The sequence below is a fragment of the Camarhynchus parvulus genome, chromosome 7, assembly GCF_901933205.1.
Source record: "Camarhynchus parvulus chromosome 7, STF_HiC, whole genome shotgun sequence".
Lineage (NCBI taxonomy): Eukaryota > Metazoa > Chordata > Aves > Passeriformes > Thraupidae > Camarhynchus > Camarhynchus parvulus.
This window is the reverse complement of record NC_044577.1, coordinates 5261518-5286173: the sequence shown is the minus strand read 5'-3', so window position 1 is coordinate 5286173 and position 24656 is coordinate 5261518. Positions and strand designations below refer to the sequence as shown.

Genomic DNA, 24656 nt, shown 5'->3' with positions numbered 1-24656 from the left:
CCAAGTGATTTCCCAGCTCCCAATGAGCTAAAGAATCACCACAGGAGTGGCAGAATTGAGCTGTCACTGGGGTAAAGCAGGCCTGTGATGGAGCACTGCTCCCAGGGTGTATGAAGGTTTGCTTTGGCACATGTTTAGGCTTTCAAATCCTGTTTGGGATTGCTCCTAGGTGGCTCGTGAAAATTGGAATTGCTTTCAGTGTAGCTCATATGAAGTGCTTTGAGGAAATAACATGCTGCTAATTGTACACTGTTGCTTCATAACACAAGCAGTTTTCTAATACTGATCTGTTGGTTTTTTTTAATTTAGGACAAGTGCTAGGTTCACCTCATCACAGAAACCTAAGAAAGTGATGGGAACACCTAGAAAATCTGTCCGCAAGTTCCTGCTTCCTCTGAGTCGGTCCTCTCTCAACAGATGCACTTGCAATCTGCCATGCAACTGAATAAAGGGCAGTGCTTTTAAAGCAGATTTTTATATGACTCTTTTTATTATATTTTAGTACTTTAAGAGGGACTTACTTTTCACTAAGAACAATGTTTTGCATTCTCATGTGAAATTAAGTCAACAGCTGAAGTGTGCCTGCATCGCTGTATTGTAAGCTGCAAAAAGTCTCTGTGGTGTTTATTTTTCTATAGTGTATAGGTGGATTCCTTGTAAAAAAAGTTATTAAAATGGCATTTTATTAGTGAATTTTTACATTGTGTGGTTGTTTATTTCAGTCATACTTATTTATTACTTTTGCTTTTCCTAAAATTGATTGGGTTTTAATTTTTCTGTAGGATCATTCCAATTAAAGGAATAGCTCAAATACTCTCAAAAATATCAAAGGTACCTGTAGCTTTCTGTGAATTTAGGGTTTGCTCTTCTGGTTTTTCAGTACATGAATCCTCCCTCAGTGTGTCCTATTTATTCTGGACACTTTTAGCTTCATTTTTCTAGTTCAAAAGGCCCATAGTTTTAACTCTTTTGTACCAAACAAAACCTGTGAACTCTTATCTACATCTAATGGAAGTGATCCTGCCTCTGTCTGGTATCTTGTGCTAGAGCTGCCTTCAGGGGCGCAGTTCCAAATGTGCATGAACTTGCTGGTTGGAAAAGAGGAAAGAGGTGCTCTGGTGGTACACCCATTTCCAGTCACAATCCATGTCTCAGTACAGAAATGAGAGAGATCCAAGTATCATGCTGAATAAGACTTGTCTGTGATATTTCTATCTTGCTTTAGAAAAGGCATAGGAAGAATTATAATACCAGAATATTTTAAACCTCTGGACATGTGAAATCTCTACTTTTGAAGCAGTTGTGTTTTTTAACTTTGGAGCATCAGAGAAATCTCTTCTGGAGGCAAATTGTTCTGCTGCAGCCTATTAAAAGATTTATCTATGCTGGGCATTAAGAATTATATAATGGCATTCGTCTGAGATTGTTTTATTATTTAAATAACTGCCTTTGTCTTGGTAAACTCATATTTATCTGTCAGGTAGATCACCATTTGGTTCTCTGGAAAAAAAGTGGTAGAGAGAGATCTTGGCACATGTACAGATTTATTACCCCCTGACAGCTATAGGAGAACCCTTGAACTGATTTGGCATAAATTTAAGAGAGCTGTGAACAAACAATACTTGATTTGGTGTAAAAGCTTGGCAAAAGTAACTGAACTTGTCCAGAGTTCCAAAACAATTTGAACTAAGTTTAAGCTGGCTCAGTGACTGCACCATATTTCTTTTAAAAATCAGATTCTGAGTCCTAACACTTGAAAATAAATCTGCACAGAAATGATGCCTTGAGAGGCTGCCTAGAACAGAGGCTAGACAGTGTTAAAGGAATAAAGCAGGGATTTATTAAAAGGCCTTCAAAGGATACACCCTGGGCAATATAAGAGCCTGGTTGTGGCTACACCCAATATGGGTGACAGGTCACACATTTTCACACTTTTATAAAAGTTTTGGTCCATTTACATGTTGGGGTTTATTGTCCAATTTCAGCTTCAATGTTCTTGGGCTGCAAAAGGATTATTTTGTCTGACTAAACTGTGAGGAGAACTTGCTAACACTTTATATGAGGCTCAGAGTTATATAGTCGTGCAGTATGGAATCTGGAAAATATGAAAGCTAAAACTTATGGCATCAAAGGGATCCCACCCAGTAGGGTCTGAGCTATAGGTAATGTGTTCCCTGTGGCTACATCCCCATCAGCTCCCTGATACCCACAGACAGCTTTCTGGAGGGGAGTGGAAGCAGAAGGGTTTCTTCCCGGTGTAAGGGATGATATTTTAAGCAGCATGGTTTTCTCAGTGCTGGTGTGGTGTGTTTGCCCTCAGCAGGGTAGCCACCGAGGACACACTTTCCTGTGATGTGTTCACCTCTGTAACATGAGTAGAGAAATCGGAAACCCCATCATGAACCCAGTCATCCCAAACATGAGGCGTGTTGTGGACAGAAGCAGTTGTTGGCAGAAGAGTATTCTCCAGCTTTCCCTATTTTCTAGTTCTAGGAAAGTTGCTACTGGCAGAGCAGTTTGGGGGGTCAGACCACTGACAAAGTCATGGATTTGCCTTTGCCCGAGCCGCTGGGAGGCTGCAGGAATGCCAGAACATCAGGCTCTGGTGCCTGGCCACACACTCACCCTGGAACCTACAGCTGAACAGGGAAAAGCTACTGCTGCCTCAACACAGCCTCAACCCAAACGCTTCCTGCTGCTCTCTGCTGCCCTTCGAGAGGTGGTTGGCTTTAAAAAAGACACTAGATTTTTCTTAAATGCAGTCCCAGGCACCACTTTACATCCAGGCTCTCACGGTGGAATGCCGTGCTATGAAGATGTCCCTGCTCTATCCTGGGATACCCGGTGGGCCCCGTGGTATCAGGCTGGGTCACAGTTCCTATTTTCCGTCGGGAGGAAGAAGTGGGGAGGGAAAGGGCACTTTCGGTATTTACAGGAAAGGGGCCTCAGCACAGCAGGTGCCAAGGCAACGACAAAGGTGGGAAAAGGAAGGGAGCACGAGAAGGGCAGCGCCGGCCGGGAGCGGGCGGGCCGCGCTGTGGCCCCTCTCCCGGCGGCCCGGCCCCGTCCCGGGCTGCGGCAGCGGCTGCGCGGGGCGGCGGGGCGGCGCCACCTCCTCCCTGCCTGCCTGCCTGCCGGCCCGGGACCGCCGCTGCCCGCCTCCGGCCCGCCCCCGGCCCCACCTGCGGCAGCGCTGGGCGGTGGCTGCGCCGGGCCCGCTCGCTGCTCGCCCGGCCGCGCCATGGCGGCGGAGCGCGGGGGCTGCGCGCTGGAGGCCGTGCCGCTGCCGCCCGAGGTGCGCGAGAGCCTGGCCGAGCTGGAGCTGGAGCTGTCCGAGGGTGAGTGGGGCCGGCTCTGGGGCGGGCATGGCCGGGGGCCCGGCAGCAAGGCCCCGCTGCCGCCCAGGGGCCTGAGCGCAGCGGCGGCGGCGGCTTCGCCCCTCGGCGCAGCTCTGGGCGGGCCCGGGCTCCGCTCCTGCCGGAGCTCCGGGAGCCGGGAGCGGGCGGGCCTGCGCCGTCCCTGCGGCTGCACCGACCGCCCGCGGCCCCTGCGGCCGGCGCCTGGTGGAGGCCCCGCGGAAACTCATCCAAACGGGCAGTTAGTCTGCAGCTGGGTACTCTGGAAAGACAATTTCATTTTAGTTTTAATATCTGTTCCTGACTGTAGGTAAAACCTTAAATCGCTCTCTCTGTATCTGTCGTTAATTTCCAACTTTTTTGTGCTTCGCTGTATATACAGTCGGGAAGGAATGTGATGATGCTCGCTCCATTTTTATAGAACCGCCGAATCATAGAATGGTTTGGGCTGGAATCTTAAAGCTCGTCCAGTTCCATTCTCCTGCCGTGGGCAAGGACACCTTCACTATTCCAGGTTGTTCTAAGCCCCATCCAAGTTGGCCTTGGAACACTTGCAGGGATGGGGCAGCCACAGCTGATCTGGGCAGCCTGTGCCAGGGCCTCACCACCTTCCAGGGAAGATTTTCTCCCTGGTATCCCATCTGATCCTGCCCTCTTGTCAGTGGGAAGCCATTCTCCCTTGTCTTGTCACTCCGGGCCCGTGTCCAAAGTCCGTCCAGCTTTCTTGGAGCCCTTCCAGGCACTGGAAGGGGCTCTAGGGTCTCCTTAGAGTTTTCTTTTCTCCTAAACACCCCCAGCTCTCCTTGCCTGTCTCCAGAGCAGAGGGGCTCCAGCCCTGGGCATTAACGGGCCCAGAGGTGACAATATGCAGTGCCAGGCGCAGGGTCACTGTGACCATTGATGGATTTTCAGCCCCCAGAAGGAGGCTCCGTCCCTTCCACCTCCAGGTCAGTGTTTGGTGATAACAGCCCTGTGGGTGTCAGTCTTGGTATCTCTTAAGGAGCTGGGGAAGGATTTTTTGCATACTGATTGTCTGGCGTGGCCTGTCCTGCAGACAGGCAGGTATCAGCACTTGGCACAGGAGGGCAGGCTGTTCTGGGAGCAGCTGTTCCTTGCATCCTCCCCAGTTACACCGTCAAGCTACACCCTTGAATAGAAGAGCTAAAAACCTGTTAATGCCACCTGTGCTTTTGGGATTAGGAGCATTCAGTGTGCTCCTCAGATGTTGCAGTTTTCAGATCAGCAGGTTCAGGTGGGCACAATTGGGGCTAATTCACCTAAACATGTGCTGCCTGATTCAGGTTGCAGTTTCAGAAGTTATTCACGGATTTGCTGTCGTCATTTCCAGTGTGGAAGCTTTGGTGCAGGGGAGAAGTGTAGGATGGGTGACTGTTGTCCAAGTGTAACCTGTTGCTGCATGCCTGCTGGCACAGGCAGGAGCAGTACCTGGCATGGCCTGTTGCATGTGCCAGATGAATTCCTGAGTGTGAGCGGGGACCGTGTGCTCCGTGGCCCTGCTGGTACAGTGGTTCTTCCTGTGTGCCTGCTGACACGTGCAGGGATATCCTGGGGCTGGCTCCTCTGCTGTGCAGTTCCTGTCTGTGTGTTTGTTTAACTGATAAAATGTTTTTTTATAGGGGGATCTGCGGTATGTTAGACCTGTGAGAGGCCTGAAGTGATTGCACGCTGTCCTGGTGCTGTGGGTCTGATGTGGAATGTGTATTTCTGTGTAGCTGCTGGGTTAATGGAGTGATTGGGTAAAGTGCTAATGTGAGCTTGAATTTCTTGATTCACTCTGAAGACTTAGTTTATGAGCTTAGATGTGACTCCTTTTCTGTGTTTCCTAGACTGGAAAACGTTTGCAAGGAGTTCTTCAGCATCTGGTAATATGTTATGTGCTCGTATCCTGCCATTGCTTGATGTTTGTATGGGCAGCCTTTAATGGAGCCCTCCATCATTAATGCTCAGAACTTGCTTACTTGGAGAGGAAGGAATAGCAATCTGAGATTTCTTACACTGAATATGCCTCAAGTTAGAGAAGGTCAGTGCTTGGGTGGATGTTCCTGTCATCTGAGAGGAACTGTGAAGGGAGAAAGAGAAAAGGAGAAACCTGAGAGCAAGTTCCTTTCTACTTTGTCTGTGTACTTTGTTAATTGAAATATTTGTGTGATGTGATGAGGCAGGAATAATTTCTGTTCTCTTTGATTACATTATTTTCACCTGTAAAATATAAGTCAGGAAGATGATTAATCTCCCCCTTTGGTTTTTGCTTCAGATGATCACAGCAAAAGTTGGGGAAAGTGTTTGTGTTGAGGTGTAGAGAAGAATGGAGACATGAGTACGTTGGCACTTTATAAAGACAGCTCAAAATCCTAAGTAGAGCATTCAGCTGGGAAGAATTTTGGATGGGGATGGAATGCCAGTTCATGCTACAATTCCAGTCATATGCACTGTTAGGAATCCTTCAGCTTTACAAGATCCTAATCTCTTGCTTGACACTGTTTGTATTCTTCATGTACTAGAAAAATAATAGCTTGGGATAAAAAGTGACCCTACTATGATGCTACTGTGTTGCTTTGTTATAGCAACACCAATTTATTTATCGTTGAAAAAAATTTGTGAAACCTGTAAAGAAAACTGAGACATCTGCCCACAAGCTTTTGAGGAGATAAGGGCAGTTTTGAGACCCTGCCTGGCACCTAAGCTGAGTTTCAGCTGATGGATCTGTGGGCTAGGCTTGCTTATCTTAGGATGCAAAGATGCTGCAGCTTTCTGATGTAATGGAAATATGCAGAGCTCCTTAATCAGACTGGCAGGATCTGTGTCACAGTATGATGGGGATGCTGTGAAGCTCCAGTACTTCAGGTTGTTTATTTAGTAACTATAAAACACTGGTGTTTGGGGGTTTGGTTGTTTGTGGGTTTGTTTGTTTGTTTGTTTTGGAGGTTTGGTGTCGTTTTTTCTTCCCTGCTCTGAAAGAGAGCTAAGGTTATAAACAGTTCTTTAAAAAATTCTTATCTGCCGTGGAGATTCTGTAGGAAAGGCATTAATGTGTGTTTTAAAGCCTGTACTTTTTCTATGATATGGCATCATATATATGTATATATTTTTATGTACCTAAATGTACTTGTACACCACCTTGGAATTGGGTTGTATTTTGCTTTTTTTGGGTTATCTGTGCAGGAAGAAGCTTCACTCATTCCTTGATCATCTAAGGACAAGATACATAGAAGTAGTCCAAGATAAAGTCGTGTGATGTGTTCATGTAGCAACGAGGACCTGGTGTCAGCTTGTGTTGGCTTTGTCTTCTAGGACTGGTGGTGGTGGCAGTGTCCCCAGCCAGCAGTTCAGGGACTTACAAGAATATATGACTATGTTTGTTTATTTTCTTGCAAATTTTTAGCGCTTGTTGCTACCTGGATCCAGTTAGTCTGGGCCGTTTGGATGCACAGCACTGGATTTGCGTTCAGTAAAAATCGGATAAAAACTGGAGGAGGAAAAACACAGTTGTACCAACTTTGAGGTGGTGTTTGACCAGCATGTGAATGGTACAACACTTTCTTGGTCTGAATTTCTGCAGCTTGAAACATTAAGTATATGGCTTTGGGTTTTCTTCTGTTTGCTGGGGATTTGTAGATTGGTCTTACTTTGGACTCAGTGATCTTGGAGGTCTTTTCCAGCCTTAATGATTCTATGAACTAAGCTGCAGCTCCAGAGATTACGTGCAGTAAAGAGGCTGAAGAGATTTTTTTGCTAGTTCAAATCTATTCTATTACTCCACAGATTGACAGATGGGGAACACTGCTCTCAGTGGCTTCTATCAAAGAGGCTGTAGGGTTAGTTCAGGGATAGAAAAGTATTTCATGTAGCTTACCATCTTAATTACAACCTCAGTTATTTCTCAGTTGATTTGGGGAAGAGCATTTTCTGCTTCCTGCCACATTGCTCACAGGTTTCTCCTGAGCCTGGCTGAGCTTTAGTGGCAAAGAATGCAGTTTCTGTGGAGTGGGCAGTCTGGTTCCCCTCCAAGTGTTTACATCTGCCTAGACTGAAAGCTGACTCTCAATGTGATTTTTATTTCAATTTTTTATTTCCCTTTTAAGAAATGAAGAAATTGTGTGTATGACAAGGAAGCTTTCTCTGGGGTTTTATTATTTTGGGGATTGTTTTGGAAGGGTTGGCAGTTTTTTGGCACATTTTGAGGTACTGTGGATAATTCCTGAGTGGAAGAAGATACCAGCTGTGAAGTATTTCCTGAAAAAAGTAAGGGTGTTTAATGTCTGACATCTTTGGCTACTGCAAATATTCCAGTAATGCTTCAGCAAATACTTTTTCTAGTTAGTTTGATTGTACTTTTTGAAAAATTGATACAATAATACCTTGTTTTTTGTTTTTGTCAGAACACCTTTCTTATAAAACCTAAAGGTAGTGGTCAGACCAGAAACCTTTAGGTCCTTTTGTTACACCAACAGTGTTTATGTGGTATTAAATTTCTTTGTGTGAATCAGGTGAGGGAGAGACACCCACATACACTTGCACCTGCTTTTCTTGTGATTAATCATGGTATTTAGGAGTTAAGTTTTTTCTGGGTTTAAAATGGTAGTCTGCCGTTATGGAAGTCTTGGAAATAGTTGGAAATAAATATGATCTGAGGCTATCAGTGGGAAGAACTGTTGTAACTGGGGGGACAGATGGTAGTCTGTGAAACTTGACCTACAGCATCTTTCTTAATTTCTGGGCTCTCCGACAGAAACTGTTAATTGTGTGATAGTACCTGGGGCTTGCCAAATGCCCGTGGGGACTGAGTGAGTTTTCAAAGCTTGTTCTCCCATGTTAACACCCAGCACAGGTCTGGACACCTGGCTGACATCCTTCAGGCTGTCCCCATCCCGAGAGAGAGCCAGTGAGGAGCTGAGCCCAGCTCCCCAGCCCCAGCCAAAATGCCACACCCTTCTCAAGGCAAAGCCCCTCAGCTACAAGTGCAGCCAGCTGCACCTTTCCCTCTTCCCCTTGGCTGCATCTTTTGTCTCTCTTAAGTACAAGTCGTTATCATCTCTTAGGCAGCAGATGGGAGAAAATTCCCTGAGAGGGAAAAAAAAATAAATCCTAATCTCTAACATTACCCACCCTGAATATATTTCCCATACTGACATGTTACATCAAACTTAAACTTTTAAAGTATATACATACATGCATTACCCCAATTATATACGTGTATACATCTAGATTTAGATACAGGCACAGTGTGACAGGCAGTCCACCCTAAAACAAGGACCCTTTGAGGGATGCATTGTGTGTCTCCATCCTTTTGCACCTCCAGGTTGTGAGAGTCTGTCCAAAACATCGTTCGTAAGGATGGATCGTGACACAGGTGCAACCTGATCCCTGAGCAGAGACAACCCCACAGATGGGTTTGTATTTGCTTGAGGCAGAATTAATCCAGTTTTTCCCAGGATACCTCTCATGTGTACCACCAGAACCTTATCTCTGTTGTTCACAAGAGTTCAGATTTGGCAGGTCCAGCTCAGTTAGTGGAGCCTCTGGTGTTAACTAACCAGGTGCTAAATGCAGCTCCCAGTTTTTGAAAGTCTCCCTGCCCAGTGCCTTCAAGGTGGTTTTAAGCAATCTGTTAACTTTCCCAGCAGCTGGGGCATGGTAAGGAATGTGGTACACCCATTCAGTGCCACATTCTCTAGCTCAGGTGTTCCTAAGGCTGTTCTTGAAATGAGTCCTGTTGTCAGACTCAGTTCTCATGAGCGTACCATGCCACCAGAGGAGCTGGTTGCAAGGCCCAGGATGGTGTTCCAGGCAGTGGTGTGAGGCACAGGGTAGGTCTCCAGCCATCCCATGGTGGATTTTAGCATCATGACCATATAGTGCTTGCCTTGGTGGGTTTGAGGCAGTGTGATATAATTAACCGTATATTTGGACCTCTGCCCGCCATACCATAGGAGTTTTACCTGCTTGATCTCAGCACACGTCTCACAATCATGGATAACCTGGGAGATACTGTTCGTGGTAAAATCCACCCCTTGGTTTCCTGCCCTCTTATGCGTGGCATCTCTGCCCTGATGGCCTGGGGCATCATGGGTTCATCGAGCTAGGAACAACTCTCCCTTGTGTTGCCAGTCCACGTCTATCTGTGCCACCTCTGTTTTTGCAGCCTGATCTACCCACTCCTTGTTTCAGTGTTCCTCATTAGCCCAGCTCTTGGGGTCATGGGCATCCACATGACAGACTTGCACAGGTAACTTCTCTACTGAGTGGCAATATCTTGCCAGTCTTCAGCAGGCCAGATTGGCCTTCCTCCATGCTGCCAGTTGGCCTTTTTCCCCCTTCCTCAAGCTACAGCCATGTGCCAACCAAACCAGGCTAGGCTAGACCACATGGTGCTGCTCAGTGGTGCTTCTGTATTCAGCACACAAAAACCAGGTTACCCAGGAGCTGTTACTCCTTTTTCACCCTTTCCTCTCAATGCCCTCAGGCCTCACACTGGGTGCTGAGAGTCCTCTGAACCTTTCTGCATTGGGAGGGTAAAACCAATTGACCCATTTTCTTTTCCTTGCCATGTCTGATGTGCTGGATGACCAGAGGAGATTTTTTTTATTCTCCCCTCTATTTTAGAAGGTAATAAGCTGGTTAAGAGGTTCTTCTTGAGTTGACCTAAAATGTTAGCAACCATGTTAGAAAGCACTGTTGTAGCAGTGAAACAGTACAACTGGCGATGGTTTTCATCTGTATTGTGCATTCCCTTTTGTTCTCATTCCCACTCCCCCATCATACTCATTTTCCATCGTTGTTATTCTGCTGTCCCTCCCTCCTCTGTTTTGTTTCCTTCCTTCTGGAACATAGGAGGATAAACAAGGCATCTAGTCTCAGCTGAGAGCATCCTTACACTTCTTACCTTTAGTTGTTTCTAATGAAACTATTTTGTGAGCAGTGAGGACATCCAGACTTATTTTGTTGTCTCTGGCTTCTAGCTTAAGAATGATGGTGATGCACTTAAAGGCTTGCAGAAAAAAAGGACTAAATGTACTGTTCTGTTACGTTTATCACTGTGAGGAAACAGAAGATTCTGAACCAGGAAAACTGGGATTGCTACGTCATCAATTTCCTTTACCATCAAAGCAGAATTTCAAACTCAACCAGCTGGGTGCTTGGGGCTTCTACTGGTTGTCTTCTGGATTTCTGCTGTAGTTAACAAGGGTTTAAATTAATCTCTTCCTTGTGTTTGAGTAGAAGTCTTGTTATTCTTTTGTATGTTGCTTTGGCAAGGGAAGGTTAAAACCTGGTGAGGAACAAAAGTACGATGGCAACCTGTACATTAAGAAGATTAAAGGAAATACATTTTCTTCCAGGTGTTCTTGTGTTAAAATAAGCTTCCCTTAAAATCATAAATGCACATTTATGAAGTACATAGACCTTTATAAAATTAGCATTGAACACAGTCCTATGTTCTACCTCCCTGTCTTTCCCCTAAACCTAAATTAAGCTCTGCCAGTCTTGAGATCATGAAGTGACTTTTTCTTTTCCATTTGGTAGTTAAAATGCTCTTGGGGAGATTTTTTTTCTTTGGGTTAGTTTAGTTTTTTGAAAGAAATAGACTATTCTTCTGAAATGTGATTTCATTGAGGATGGACTGTGGCATCTCTTGGACTAAAGAAGGTGCCTGCTTGATGCTATTTCATGCAGCTGAGTTACAGCTGGATCACCCAGTTCTGTTACTGAAAGACAGACTTTAATATACCTGTATGCAAGTGGGTGGGAAAACATATCAGTCTCTCTTGATTAGATGCCAGTCATTTGGTTATTAAGAACCCTTGTATTTACCTTGGAGTAAGTATCAAAGTATTTGACAGTTTCTTGGCACAAGGTTTGTAGCTCTCGAGGAAACACAAACTTGGTGCATTTGCCTGAGTTTTCTTGATGTGATGATTGCAGACCCAGCTTCAAAGATCATAGAATCATTTAGGCTGGAAAAGACCTCAGAGTTCATGGAGTCCAACTGTTAGCCCACCATTATATGCAGTGAAATAGAATGCATGATTTTCCTGTGCAGAGGTCTAACAAAAGAGTTCTGCAATGCAGAATTCAGGGGACCAAGTTAAAATGTGTGACTGAATAATTAAAGGCTCCAAATCATCATCATATCCTTCTATCAGTTTGTCACTGCTTTATTATGACCTTTCTTCTTTCTCAAGGTGGTGTTTCCCCAGCAGTGCTCCAGAGGACACAAAGATTTTAAGCTTCTGTGGATTTTTGTTGTTGTTGTTTTCCTGTATGGAAGCTTGTGCCTTGTGGTTGGTGTCTGCAATTTACAATCCAGTGAAGAAAGAAGCAGCTTGTAATCTTCTGTGTCTGTTGTTACCTTTAAAAGGTCAAGACCTTTCTATTTAATTATCTCTGTGTACATCCCTTTAAGAACTTGAAGAGAATTACAACACCTGGTGAAGCCAGTTGGGCTTCATCCCTCAACTAGGAGGGAGGTTTTGTTCAGTGTTGTGCTGGATGCCAGTGATGTCTGACAAAAATCTGCCTCTTGTAGGATTTGCTATTTATGGACACTGAAAAGATACTAATAGCTGGTGTTGTGATATTATGAAGATAGATGCAAAGAATCTTTTTTCTGGCTTTTTGTTATGAATTCACTGTGGCTTAATTTTTTTTTCTTTTTCCTTTTTCCTACTTACAGCCATATGGCCTCAGAGCTGGATTGGGTTGAGGGCAGAAGAGTGAAAGAGGGTGCCAGTACTTCATCTTAGCTGCAACATGAATCCATACCCAAAATAAACTTTTTCTGTGTCTGCCTGGATCTGTACGGCTGTTCCTTCAATCTGTTGTGGATCCAGCCTCAAATGAAACATAGGACTTGCTGATTGTAGCAGCATTTTGTCCTAGAACTTGAAATATGAAAGCTCCCATAAATCATAATCAATATGTTTGTGTCCCACAGATCTGGGATTCATCAGATACAGGGAAAATACCAGTCAGCTCAGCATTTTATCAAATAGTGTTTGAGGAGTTATTTGCTTATGGAGCAATGAAAACCTGTGTTGGGAGGTGGGTTAGATATAACTGGAGGGTTTCCAGCTCCATGTGTACCAGCTGCCTGTGTGTTAAGATGGAATTCTGTCCAAGTCCCACATTATGAGATTTCTGCCTTATTATAAGGAGTAAGAAATCTTTAGAAAGTGCCAGAATGTGTGGTTGCAAAGAAAGCATGTCAGACAGGCCATGTTGTGGAGGCACACAGTTTGGTAGGGCTAGGAAAAGGAATTGTGACCACAAAACATTTGTTGGCAATTATGTGTTGTCTAACAAAATTACCAAAGTTTCTCATTTCAGGTGTTTGTGTATAATTTGTATTTGGTGAGAGTTAATTCAGCTTGCAAAGAATATTCACTCATGTTTTCAGAGATGGCAGCTTAGTAAAGACTTTTTCCTTAATTTTTCTTTCAGAAACAGTATTTGAAAAGAGCAAATTTAGGTGTCAGCATATTTTCTAAATTTTTTTACCTATACTCTCATTTGCTAAGTAAAAATCATGAAGAAGCTTAAACTTTATGACCCAGCTAGTTGAGGTTGTGTGGTACAGGTTGTAGGAATGTAAATGGTTGTACTTGGGGACGCTCATTCTTGCTCTTTGCCTTTTTTTACTACTGTCTCTGGGTTAGAGGTCTGTGTAGTAAAATGCATGACCTTGGAACTTCTTAACAGTCAAGATGACCTCAAAGTCACTCCTGGCAGGAGCTTGAGGTCTTTTTCCCTGCCTTGGTCTAGTGGAAGCATTTCAAGAGCTTCACTCTGAAGATCCTCCCAGTTTGATTCTGCAAAGTCTCAGTTGACTGCATACACAGAAATATCAGTGAGGTCAGGATTAGTTTGGCTGCTGTGGGTTTGTGTATTGTATTTCTGCCATGTGTTTGTCTGCCTTGAGCAGTTTGGGAAACTGAGAAATTACATATTCTGTGGTGTTCAGATGCAGATCCGTGGCTGGACAGTTTGAGCAATAGCACAGGAGTCAAGGTGATGGGCACTGTTGTCCCTGTGCTCACTTTCCATCTACAGCCTCCTTGTTAGAGAGGGTTTGGGTTACTTTTCATGAATAATTGAATAAACCAGTCTGTTTAAAAGCATTACTTATAGTCATGAACCAGCGTGATCGTGCTACAGATGAAGGAATGTGTTAAGCCAATGTATATTTTTAAACAGGAAATTCTTCTGATGAGCTTAGTGGTTGGAACAAATTATATTTGTGATTCTAGACTTTTCACAGTTATGAAGCCAAGATTAGATATATCAGCATCTATTGCCTAAATAAGTGCAAAATCGTAGTTTTCTTCAGATTTGGGTTTTAGCAGATTTTGGCAGGGCTCTGATTTGATTTGATTTCCACAGGACATCAATTTATCAGTGCCCAAGACTGACCATTAGCAAATGAGATGCTTCCCTTCCTAGCAGAAGGTGTTTTCACGTGCCCTTCAGTATGTTTAGATTCTGCTAATTGAAAGAAGAACTTCAGGTGCTGGGAATACCTCTAACACAGGTGCTTACAGGAGGTCGAGCCTGGGACAAAGATCTACAAAAGATACCACTATGGATGTTGCCCCTTTCCAGTGAAATTGATTTTATTTGATTTTTACTTCATTGTTATTTACAATATAAGTAACTTGGGGCACAGCCCCAACAAAACTATAAAAACCGTCCTTGATAGACATATTCTTGTAGCTGTGGCTTGATAGTCTAATTTTAAATTACTGTTAAGATTATAAATCATAATTTAAATTATAAAATGTCTGTGTATAAATCCTTGTATATGTTACTTTTATCCTGGCAAGTTATATGGGTTCTAAACTGTGAGATAAGTCTGTGTTGCAGAGTTCTAGCAGGGCAGTTGGGATGAGGTGATTACAGGCTGGTTTGAGACAGAGGAGGAGTAGCAGAATGCTTAGTGAAGCCAGAAAGTGGTAGATAGTATAAGAAATAAATAGTCTTGAATTTTTATTTAAAGTGGAAGCCATATAAATTAGATTAGACAAACTCAGTATGCACTTACACAACTGCTATATGGCTGCTCCTCCTTCCTGGCAGGACCAGTGTTCCCTGGACTGCATCCAGAGGGGAAAAAAACCTTAAAATAATTTTAAACATATAAAACTTGTGAATAGCTAATAACTGACAAGTTGTTCTTGTGATTATTGCATGTTTTCTGTGCCCTACAGCACCTCACTGCATCTTCCATGGGCAAGCTCTTGCATCAGGGTTGCTTGTACCATTTATTTGGGTTGTTTTCTTTTTGGGTCAGGACCTTTTAGCCACTGTTGTGCTACAAACAGGTAGATTTTTCCTCACTGTGGAATGAGCCTTTTCTTGTTTTATGCACTTCTGTCCAAAATATTCAGCACTAATAACAACCCATGAGATTTTTTGGAGGATTTTCCTTTCTTTAGTGAATATTTGTTAAGTAGTGAACTGACAGACACTTAGTGCTTAGCTTGGAGCTGAACTCTGCAGGGCTTCAGTCACATGTTGGTGCAGCTGGTGCAGTTTGGGAAGCCCAATAAACTGACTCATGACAAGAGGTAGCCTTGCTGTGTTCAAACAAGCAATGTTTTGACACTGGCAAATAAAGAGAGATTCTGAATCGGTATGAGATAATTCCCTGGGGTGATTGAAGGGGACTGTGGGATAGATTGATGACTCATGCAGTACTGATGCTATCAAAATTGTGTTCATCACATGAAATAGGTTCTCAATGCCCTTTCAGTAGGGAAACTATGAGCTGCAAAACTGGAGAACTTATTTTGTGGTCCTCATCAGTGGGTGTCATATTTGGGAGGATGATTGCAATGAAAATGTTACCTGATGCTGTGCAAAGAACCTTACCTAATTTTGGTCTAGAAGGATGGTACGACAGTTCCCTTGAAGTTAATGTTGCTGTTTTGTAATTAGTAAAAGTATCTTCAGCAAAACATGGTTCAGATTAACTCAAATAGAGATATTTCTGTAAGCACAATGCTTTTACGTTGTGACCAGAGGAGGGTAACCTGCCCAACCCCATCCCTGCCCCAACCCCCCAAAAAACTTTGTAACATACTCCATTCAGATGATAAACCTGGTGCTAGTGAAGTAACTTCTGCAGGTTTGTCAGTTTGTAGACATCATTAGTAACAGTGAAGTAATATGTATCTAGTGGAATTAGCAATTGATGTTTTATGGTAAATGCAAGTGGGTTGCATTTTGAGATTGAGGAAAATTCAGGTTTAAAGGAAATCCAGTTGCTGTCTTTATAGGAATTGATGTTATGCCTCTGAGACTGATCTTCAGGGTTTTTTAGGTGTTTCAGGAAAGTTTCTGATGTCTGGGCTCTCACACCACTGGAGAGTCTGGAATACATGAGTTTTTTAGAAGAGATTCTTGAGAGTCCTTGACTGAGGGCTGAGGGCTACTGAAAGTGAGGCATAAACACAGAAATAAACATAGAATCTATAATATAGCAGAACGAATGTTGTGTTGATGCCTTTAACCTTCTTTTTGTCATTCAGTGGATGTTACTGGATCTTGACACAATGTTAATAACATTGCTGATTTCCAACCTCTGCAGAAGGGGCCTTTACTGGTGGCTTTTGTAGTGAAATTTTTTGCTCACAACAGAGAAAGTAACAACAGGATTCTAAAGAAAATCTGAATGCAGAGTTACCGACTTCAAAATTGCTTTTTTTATTTTTTTATTTTCCAGCTGCAGAATTGGAGAATTGTTTTAGGGATGTTGTATTAGCCTGACATGAGTAGAATTTCTTGAGATTTCATGAGAATTTCTTGATTTCCGTCTTATTCTTCTGGGGGTGTCTTGGTTTGAAAGACACGTGTCTGCTAAGGAGAGCAGGAAGCCTCCCTTGGAATGAAAAATACAATCCACTCCCTCCGAATTATTATAACTTTTAAGTTAAGGGGCTTTCAGGCAAAGATGTGGGAAAGGAGTAACAGTTCTTTGTGGAGGGATAGAATGTAAGAGAATAGTGCAGAAGGTAATCTCACACCTGAGGATTTGCAGCTGTACTAATTACCAAAGATTAGGAACGGGCCTGCCCTTAACTGGCCACAGCTGTGTCCAATGAGGATGAGTGCTACAAAAGAATGGGTTAGCTGGATGAGAAGGGAGCTGGAGTTTTTTGGTTGTGCTGTGAGGAAGGAGTCAGTGCTGTGAGGAGCCCATGAGAAATCACCAAGAAGGTATGGGAGCTTTGCAATAAGATGACAACAATAATGAGAAATCACTGAGAAGGTATGGGAGCTTTGCAATAGGATGACAACAATCATGAGAAAACTTAGGTGCCAGGCATGGTCTCAATACTGCCCTTACCTCCTCAAAAGGTTGTGGACAGATCTCTGTTTTCTTTACAGGTTTCATGATTTTTTTCCGACAAGAAATAAATTAGTGTTGCTATAACAAAGCAACACAGTAGCATCGTGGTAGGGTCACTTTTTATCCCAAGCTATTATTTTTCTAGTACATGAAGAATACAAACAATGTCAAGCAAGGGGCTGCAGCAGGACCCTGGAACAGCAGGGCGGGCTCGCCCAGGGTGGCAAACATGAGGCAGCAGAAACTCTGCAGGTGTAGCTGGAATCACAGGACATCGGGGTGCAGAGCTGAAGTGTAGCAAAAAAGCCCAGAGAAGTGGCAAAGGAACGGCACGGTTGGGCAGTGGCAGCCCAGCTCCCTAACATGGCAGAGAGAGACTCCCTTGGGGCAGAAAGGGGCTCAGGGTCCTGGGGTGTCCCCTGAGGCACCCCAGCAGATGGTGAAGGGTCCCCCCTGTGAGAAACAGCCCTCAGTTTTAAAATTTTAGAAGGTTTATTAAACCTTAATAAAACCACAACAAAGAACTGACTAAGGAAAAATTACAGTGCTGGGAGTCTCTGTGACTGGCAGCCCCATGCTCATCTATGAAATGGATGCTCTGCTTTTTATATCCTTAGCCTTTTCCAAAATTTTGTCAGTGACCTCCTTCTCTGCTGTCCACTGGTGGAGATCACTTTCTTACATCTTGATTGAAGGTCAGGCGTTGTTATGCCACGTCTCCAGGTAATAAACCAGCCCTCCCCAAATGCTCTGACTATTGAGGCTGTTACAGGGGGGAGAGAAAAAAGGGGCTATGGGAGGACATATTGATTAACATCACTATACATCTTAACATACACATAGTATCTACGTCTTAATTGTGAGAGCCAACCTTACATTTCTCATCTGTACCACCCCTTTGGTGAGGTTGGCTGTTAATAAGGTCCCAGTGCAAAGGGCACTCCACTCTTCATAGAAGAAAGGCAGCAGGACATGGAACCCTGCAGTGGTGATGAGTTCTCCCCACAGCATCCTCAGCCTTTCTCCCCTCCAAATGCTGCTCCAACCCCCTTTTTCCCAACCTAATTCTCCAGGTATCTCAGCTCCCCCAAGCTAAACCCTCAGGTAAGAGGAGTGCAGCCAAGTGCCCTCCTCCTCTGAGCTTGGCAACTTCTTTTGTCTCTCCTCAGTACCCGTGTTATCATCTCCTGACAGCACATGGGAAAAAATTCCTTAAAAGAAAGAAACAATAGGAAAAATCCTAAACCCCAACAGGAATCTTTCTGGAATCTCGGGGAGAGCAAACCATAGCAAGTGTAAAAGCTTTCAAATTTTAAATGTTTAAAGCATCTTTAAGAACTTGAGAATTAAAGTTACTTTCTAAATGTATGAATAAATCAGTCAAGCTGTTGAAAGAGCACTTGAGCATCTAATAGAAATATATAAGAATTTGAAATTATTATCCACTTGTGTCAGGTTTAGAGTGTTTTAAACTCATGGTTTATGGGTTAAGTCATGTACACTGGAAAAGTTGCAGGATAATTAAGGAAAAGTAGAATAACTTTGGTCCTAAGAGATGCTAAACTTCTGGGGGAATGTCTAATTTCTGAAGCACTGGAGGATTTAGCCATGCAGCTGTAGAGAATACAGGATTACTGGGATTCAGTGGTTTTCTCAAGACCATGGTGCATCCTAAGAAGACATATATAAAAATCAGAAAAGCTCTGCAGTTTGGAGGTATTGGAAAGTCGAGAACTGCCGAATTTTGGCTGAAGAATAGAGCTGTTAATAATGGCATGCCAGACAGTTTTCTTGGGAAAGGAGTTGCATTTCTGAAAGGAAAATTTTGTTCAAATACATGCAGATGTGTGTATGTGTATGTATATGTATATATAAATTGATGAGTTTAGAGCTCTCTTACCAGACAGCTGGAAAGTCTTAATTTTTCCAGGAATAGAAACCAAAAAGCTAATTAATTAATAAAAGTCATGGTAGAGAAGTGATTGTTTTTTCCTTGGTCTTAATCAAGACTGGGCAGAGAGAAGACTGGGGAGCTTGAGAAACCCAGTCTAGGTGAATGGGCAGAGGAAGTGGAGCAGCATTTGTACAGGTCCACATCACCAGCTTCTACATATTAGATTAACAGGAATCTAATTGTTTCAAAATTCACAGCTGTTTATGAAATGCAGCAAGGCCATTAAAGTGTCTTCTGATCATCAGTTAAAATGAAGGGACTGATTATAGCTATTTGAAATCCTGAACACTGAGTATCTGCATGTTCTGTGTTAGCAATGTAAGGAGTTCTTTATCTAAAAGTAATGTAGATGCCTGAACAAGAACTGCTTTGTCTTAGGAATGTTTAAACCAATTATTCAAACAATTTAAATATGGTGTGGGGTGTCAATTTAAAAAATGCTGGTATATTTCACTTATCACAGACATTGTCGAAGTCTTGGTTATTGAAATAATCAAGAGAATCAACTGCCCTAGGAGATGGAAAAAGAAAGCAGTAATCCCTTGAAACTCACAGGTTTCTTGAAGTGACACTGGCCATTTTAATGTTTAATTAATTTTTTAAAAATAAATAATAAATTGCAGTTTAGTGTGCTGCTTTTTAGCAGCACCTTTCAATTGTCTGGGAAGATGCTTCTGTAGCAGAGCATCTGGAAGGATAATGTCATGGTGCTGGGGCTTTTGGAGACAAGTGTCAAAATCTATTGCTTTGAGCTCAGTTTCATTGCTAGTGAGTTTTTTGTGTGGAGACTCTTATATTCCAATTGCCTCAGTTTAAATGCAGGAGATTGAGTAAAAACCAACTTAAGAGTACCTTGCTTCATTCTGCACATATCTTGAAACTTTTTAAATGCAGTTTTATACAAGGTGAAAGCAGATCTTTGAAGGTACTGACTTCCATGTGAACAGTAGCATCTCTTCTTGGGTTTGGGTTTTTTTGGGCTTGGTTTGGTTTTGAAGTCCTTGGTTGTCCTGCTTGCTGTCCTGCATCCAGTCCCTAGCATCCAAGAGGTTGTTGCTGCTTTACCAGGTTTCAACACCAGCAAGACGTTCTGCTGGTCATCTTGGAGGAGATTTGAAATAAATCCACACTCAGATCTGAATTTAGGATTAGGTGGCTTTTCATACTGTGACATGTCTGAATAGGACTGTTTTGAGTATAAACAAGTATGGATTTTCTGGTTTAGGATTAAAAAGCTGAAACAGGTGGTGACTTCTCCTTCCCAAGTACTGCCAATCTGTCCCTTCATCCATGACCTTCCTGTTCATGAGCTCCTGCATTCTGAAGCCTTTTGTCTCTTGGCAAAAGAATTAAGAAACAAAACAGATACCTATTCAATATTCTGTTTATTGAACAATGTCTCTTCAGTGCCCTGGATGAGTCACAGGTTTTGTTGAAAAATAAATGCAGTCATGTAAATTTTCCCAGCAGTTGCACGCCAAGGGTGTTTGTTGGACTGAGTGGATAAGCTTAAATCTGATATTTTTGTGCTCCAGTATTTGTCTTTGTAGTGTAATAGTTTGTCTGAGCTTGCATTTTGGAGACACTCAGTGTGTTGTGTTAGTACTGGGCAGCACTGCATTGGTGGGTTTTTTGTACTGGGCTTGACTGCTAAGGCATCAAATATGTGAACTTTCCAAAGTTCAGAGATGAATATTGTTTTAAGGGAATTGCTTGCAATCTTTTTATTTTAATAAAGAGATTCCAAGTGATTAGATGATTTGTGGTTACTTAAGAGTGCTCAGTGTTAAGGAGCTGTGGTGGTAAAAGCTGCTTATAATGGAAGAGCTCAAGGAAAGCATAACTGGTTGGTGTCAAGTGGAAGAACTTTGGTGTTTTGTTGCTTCCTTGAAACCAGGTTTTGTTGAAACTTTTTGTTTAATTGAAGCTTTGTTCTGTTGTGGGTTTTTGAGGGGCCTGGTGCAGAATGTGTCCTGGGCAGTTGTTCTTGGGGCATCCAAAAGGAAGCGGGTCCCTCTCTTCCCATTGCGATCCTGCCTCGTGATCTGCACCCTTTGCCTCCCTGCCTCTGTTTCACAGCTCTGCTGCTGCACTCCTCCTCAGCCACCCTTGTGATGGACACAGTGTTCAGCACATTTAAATGACCTTTCAACAGTGCTGGCATTAATGACAGCACCAAAGCTGCACCCCAAAGTTAAGGTGAACCCTCTGTGAATCTCTGTGGCATGGACATGGAGAGATCACGTGTGAGAGAAAGAATAGGGAAAATGCAAGTTGCCTGTCTGACATTCATGGTTGTTCTAGTACAGATTATCTGAATAATTTATTGGTATTTTTCTGTCTCCTGTTCGTTTCCCAGATTCAAAAAAGTAAGAAATTGGCCACCAGAAAATCAGAGGCATAATTTGGCAGGAAATACATGAGCATATCCTAGGACAGAAGGAGGTCAGTCTTTGTGAATAGGGAAGACTTGAGACTACAGCTTTTTGGATGGACCAAAATCTTTTGTGAATAATTCCCATGGGGGAGTCCTGGAAAGAGAGGTATTGGAGTTAGTGATGTGATAGTAGGAAGCTGGAAAGGTGAGAAGTCACTATGAATGAATTGAAAAGCAGTTTAATGATATGACCTTAACAAGGGAATTATAAATTAATTATATAATCATAATTGTAAATTATAATACTTTGATAACCTTGTGGGTATTATAGCACTCATTATATAATAACTATAAATTATAATTAATCACGTGGTTTAGTGTAAGGATTGCCTGACCATAGAAGGGTATTGAAACTAGATGAGCTTTAAGGTCCCTTCTATCCAAACCATTCTCTGATTCTATAAATGTGACCACCTCCCAAATGGCAGCATTTTTAGTAGATTTCTCAGGTTTGGTCCAGTTAAAGGCACTTTGCATTTCTCACGCAATTGACAATCAAATACTTTTTCTCTTACAGTAGGACTAGTAAAGGTAAATAACCAAGTAGCTTGGTAAGGACATTCAGAGGCAATGCCATCAAATACATGGATTCAGGATCAAAAGATGCAGGACAGAATCCATATCCATATGCATATTTTGGGAAACAGCAGTTGCAAAGATTAGGCAGATGTGGTAAGGAAGAATAAGTGACTTAAGGTACTGCCAACCTGTCTCTTCCAGATAATCATTAATTTTGATAAGGATATGTTACTGCAAAAGACTATTTTTCAGGCCTTTGATTATGGGTATCACTGCATGGTAGATTCTGTAAATGTGTCTGTATTGTACTGGAGTTGATTCACCTTTTTTCCCTAACATGCTTTGTTCTTAAGCAGCTGATTTAAAAATGATTCTTGTGTTCAATACTTTATTGTGATAAAGATGCATTTCACAAATAAGGTTTTAACAAACCTTAGTTTATAGAAAATTCTGCTGCTGAGCCCCTGCCTTGGCAGCAGCCTGGGATCAGCCTGTTACATTCAACCTCAAACAGGTGCTGGCTGGGGGCTTGAGCATCTGAGCCTGCAGACACCAAACCTGCCTTTCCTTTGGCTCTTTTTAACAGATAAACAAGGAAAAAGGTGCAGTTGGCAGAAACCACAGGTTTCTGTGGAGCCAGGTTGGAAGGGACCACAGTGGGTCATCTGGTCCAACCTCCCTGCTCAACATTTTGTTGCCAATGTTTGATTCATGCTGTTCAGGGAGAGCTCCATTTCATCAGAAAATACACTTAATGAGTAGTGTTGCAACTGGAAATAAATTGTAAATAAGTTTAGCCACCACAGGGACCCATGCTGGGGCGTCCCAAATGTGCAAGCACTGAACTGTTCTTGTCCTAATAGGGATTGATGGTTTTTTTTTCCTGCCATGAGAGGATGTCTGTGTGCACCAGCTGGCTTGCTTTGCTGCCTCCTTCTGTGAATAATTCAGCTGGTTTCTTTTTTTTCTTTTCAGTTTATCATTCTGTAGTTCAGCCAGGATCTCTGAATCATTCATCTGATTCTTTGTGATCCTGTCAGATGACTTATGTGCACCCAATATATCAGTGAGGTCTGATTTCTTAGTAAAATTATATTGTATTATGTTATTTATGTAGCTTTAACATGAATGCTGATGAAGTTTGTTTTTTTTAAATATGCCAGTGTTTTATTTTAACAAGTCAAAGTGTCTGCATTCACCATAAAATGTTGCTCTGTAGACACCCCCCTCACCTGTTATTTCAGGATTAACTGTAAATTTTTTCCTAAAAACATGGTTTTACAGTGTATGTGAGGACGTGGTAATGCTGTGTCAGGAAGCTCATCAAATCTGAAGCTGAGACCTAGAAATCCACTGAAAAAGTTTCATAGTTTACAAATTGAAATGACTTGTGTATGGAGTAGACACTGCAGGTTACAGACCTTCTCATTGTATGTTTTAACATACTTGGTGAATTTTGAGTGTTGTGCTGCTGTTGGAGTGTTTTGGGGTTTGCTAGTGGGTTTTTAAATTATTTTTATGGTTTCATAAATGAGTTGGATATTTCCATGGTCATGGATTTTTGAATCAATCTGCTTCAGTCTTTAGTGTGGTGCATCATGGCCAAATGGCACCTTTGCTCTGATCTTTGTGATTGCTACCAAAGTTTAAATATGAGCTTTTTGCAAGTAGTAAGTATGAAATGCTCTCTTTCCTGTAAAATATCTGTGGCTGTTGGGGTAACTTTTTGTATGTTCGTGGGGGGGAGGAAAAAAAAAATCAGTGTTGCTGACATACAAAAATACACCATGAAAATAAAGTTTCATACCAGTTTGATAATGTTAAGGATCTTCATTGTGTTAATCACTATGCATTATATAATGAGTCTGTGAAGGATGTGAAAGGAAAAGAAGCTGTGCTTTAGAGAGGCTTTTCTTTGATTCTCCATACCTAGTTGTTTCTAGATTTGCATCTTCAGGCAGATCTAGAGAGCATTTTCATGGAATTTTTTTGGGATACCATAGAATGACTCAGTTCAGATAATTATTTCTGGCCTCGTTCATTATAATAGTTGGTTACTACATGTCAGACAGTTATTCTACTTTGGTATTTTATTCTTGATACAGTTGGGAAGTGACAAACAGAAACTCTCTTTTCATTTCTATAGTACACTGAGATTTTGATTGTTTTGAAATGGCATTTCCATGATGGAGAGCACATTGCATGTGTACAGCATTCTTTCTAAAGCTTCTCACTTTGGAATCTTACCAAAATAACCATGTCAGAGTTATTCATAAGTGAACATCAAGCCCTGATTTTTGGCTTGAAGTTTAAAGATCCTGTCCATTGATCTGCCTGACCACTCCTAGTCTGTTTTTCCCCAACTGCTTTTGTTGGCTTTTGTGGAAGCAGAACAGTACATTCCCTATGGGCCAGAGGATTCCCATTCCTTCCTCCCCATGTATGTAGCTTTCCTGAGCTTTTTGAAGGGGATGGCAAAGTTACTGATCTCCATCCTAGTGGGAACTGGAAGTGGTAGCTGGTGGTTGTTCACCCACAGGTGTACTAGAGCTGGCAGCTGTCAGTCTGTCTGTGTTCTGCAGGGAGGTCCAGCAGCATAGAAGGGAAATGGCAGAGTTGGAGCTTTTCCTCTCTCCCTGTGGACCAAGCTTAAGGATTTACTGCAGCAGGGGAAGAAGAATTCATTAATTTGGCTTAACTGAGCCTAGAAACTGCTGCTGAGGCTGCTTTTGTGATCTGGTTATTTAGCCTTCTTTTGCACTGTCAGATGCTGAGTCCTGGCAGATGAAACAAATAAGTGTTTAAGCCAGGCAGAGTTTAAAAGGAGCAGCTCTCTCTTCTCCCTGCCTACACTTCCCAAGTATGGGTTGTATGGAACAGAATAACCTGGAATGCACTGACTTTGCACATCCTCTCTGAATTGCAGGATTCACCCATCCTTGGCTTTTTAAAATTCTAAAATACAAGTGGTGCCTTTGTCCTGCAAATGCTTTGAAACTTCAAGGTGAAAATGTGATATGTGAA

At 42.5% G+C, this 24656-nt stretch overlaps 2 protein-coding genes across 13 annotated transcripts in view; both read left to right on the top strand.

The window, feature by feature from the left end:
- Positions 1-693, top strand: part of PCNT (pericentrin) — a 69828-nt gene extending 69135 nt beyond the window's left edge. For all 12 annotated transcript variants that reach the window (XM_030951980.1, XM_030951975.1, XM_030951974.1 and 9 more), the window contains one exon: positions 310-693. In XM_030951980.1, the coding sequence (XP_030807840.1) occupies positions 310-353 (44 nt within the window). In that variant the 3' untranslated portion in view covers positions 354-693. The remainder of the gene's footprint in view (positions 1-309) is intronic.
- Positions 694-3217: 2524 nt separating this feature from the next.
- DIP2A (disco interacting protein 2 homolog A) overlaps positions 3218-24656 on the top strand; it is a 79933-nt gene continuing 58494 nt past the window's right edge. Inside the window, exon 1 of the mRNA XM_030951892.1 lies at positions 3218-3338. Coding sequence (XP_030807752.1) covers positions 3242-3338 — 97 coding nt within the window. The 5' untranslated portion in view covers positions 3218-3241. The remainder of the gene's footprint in view (positions 3339-24656) is intronic.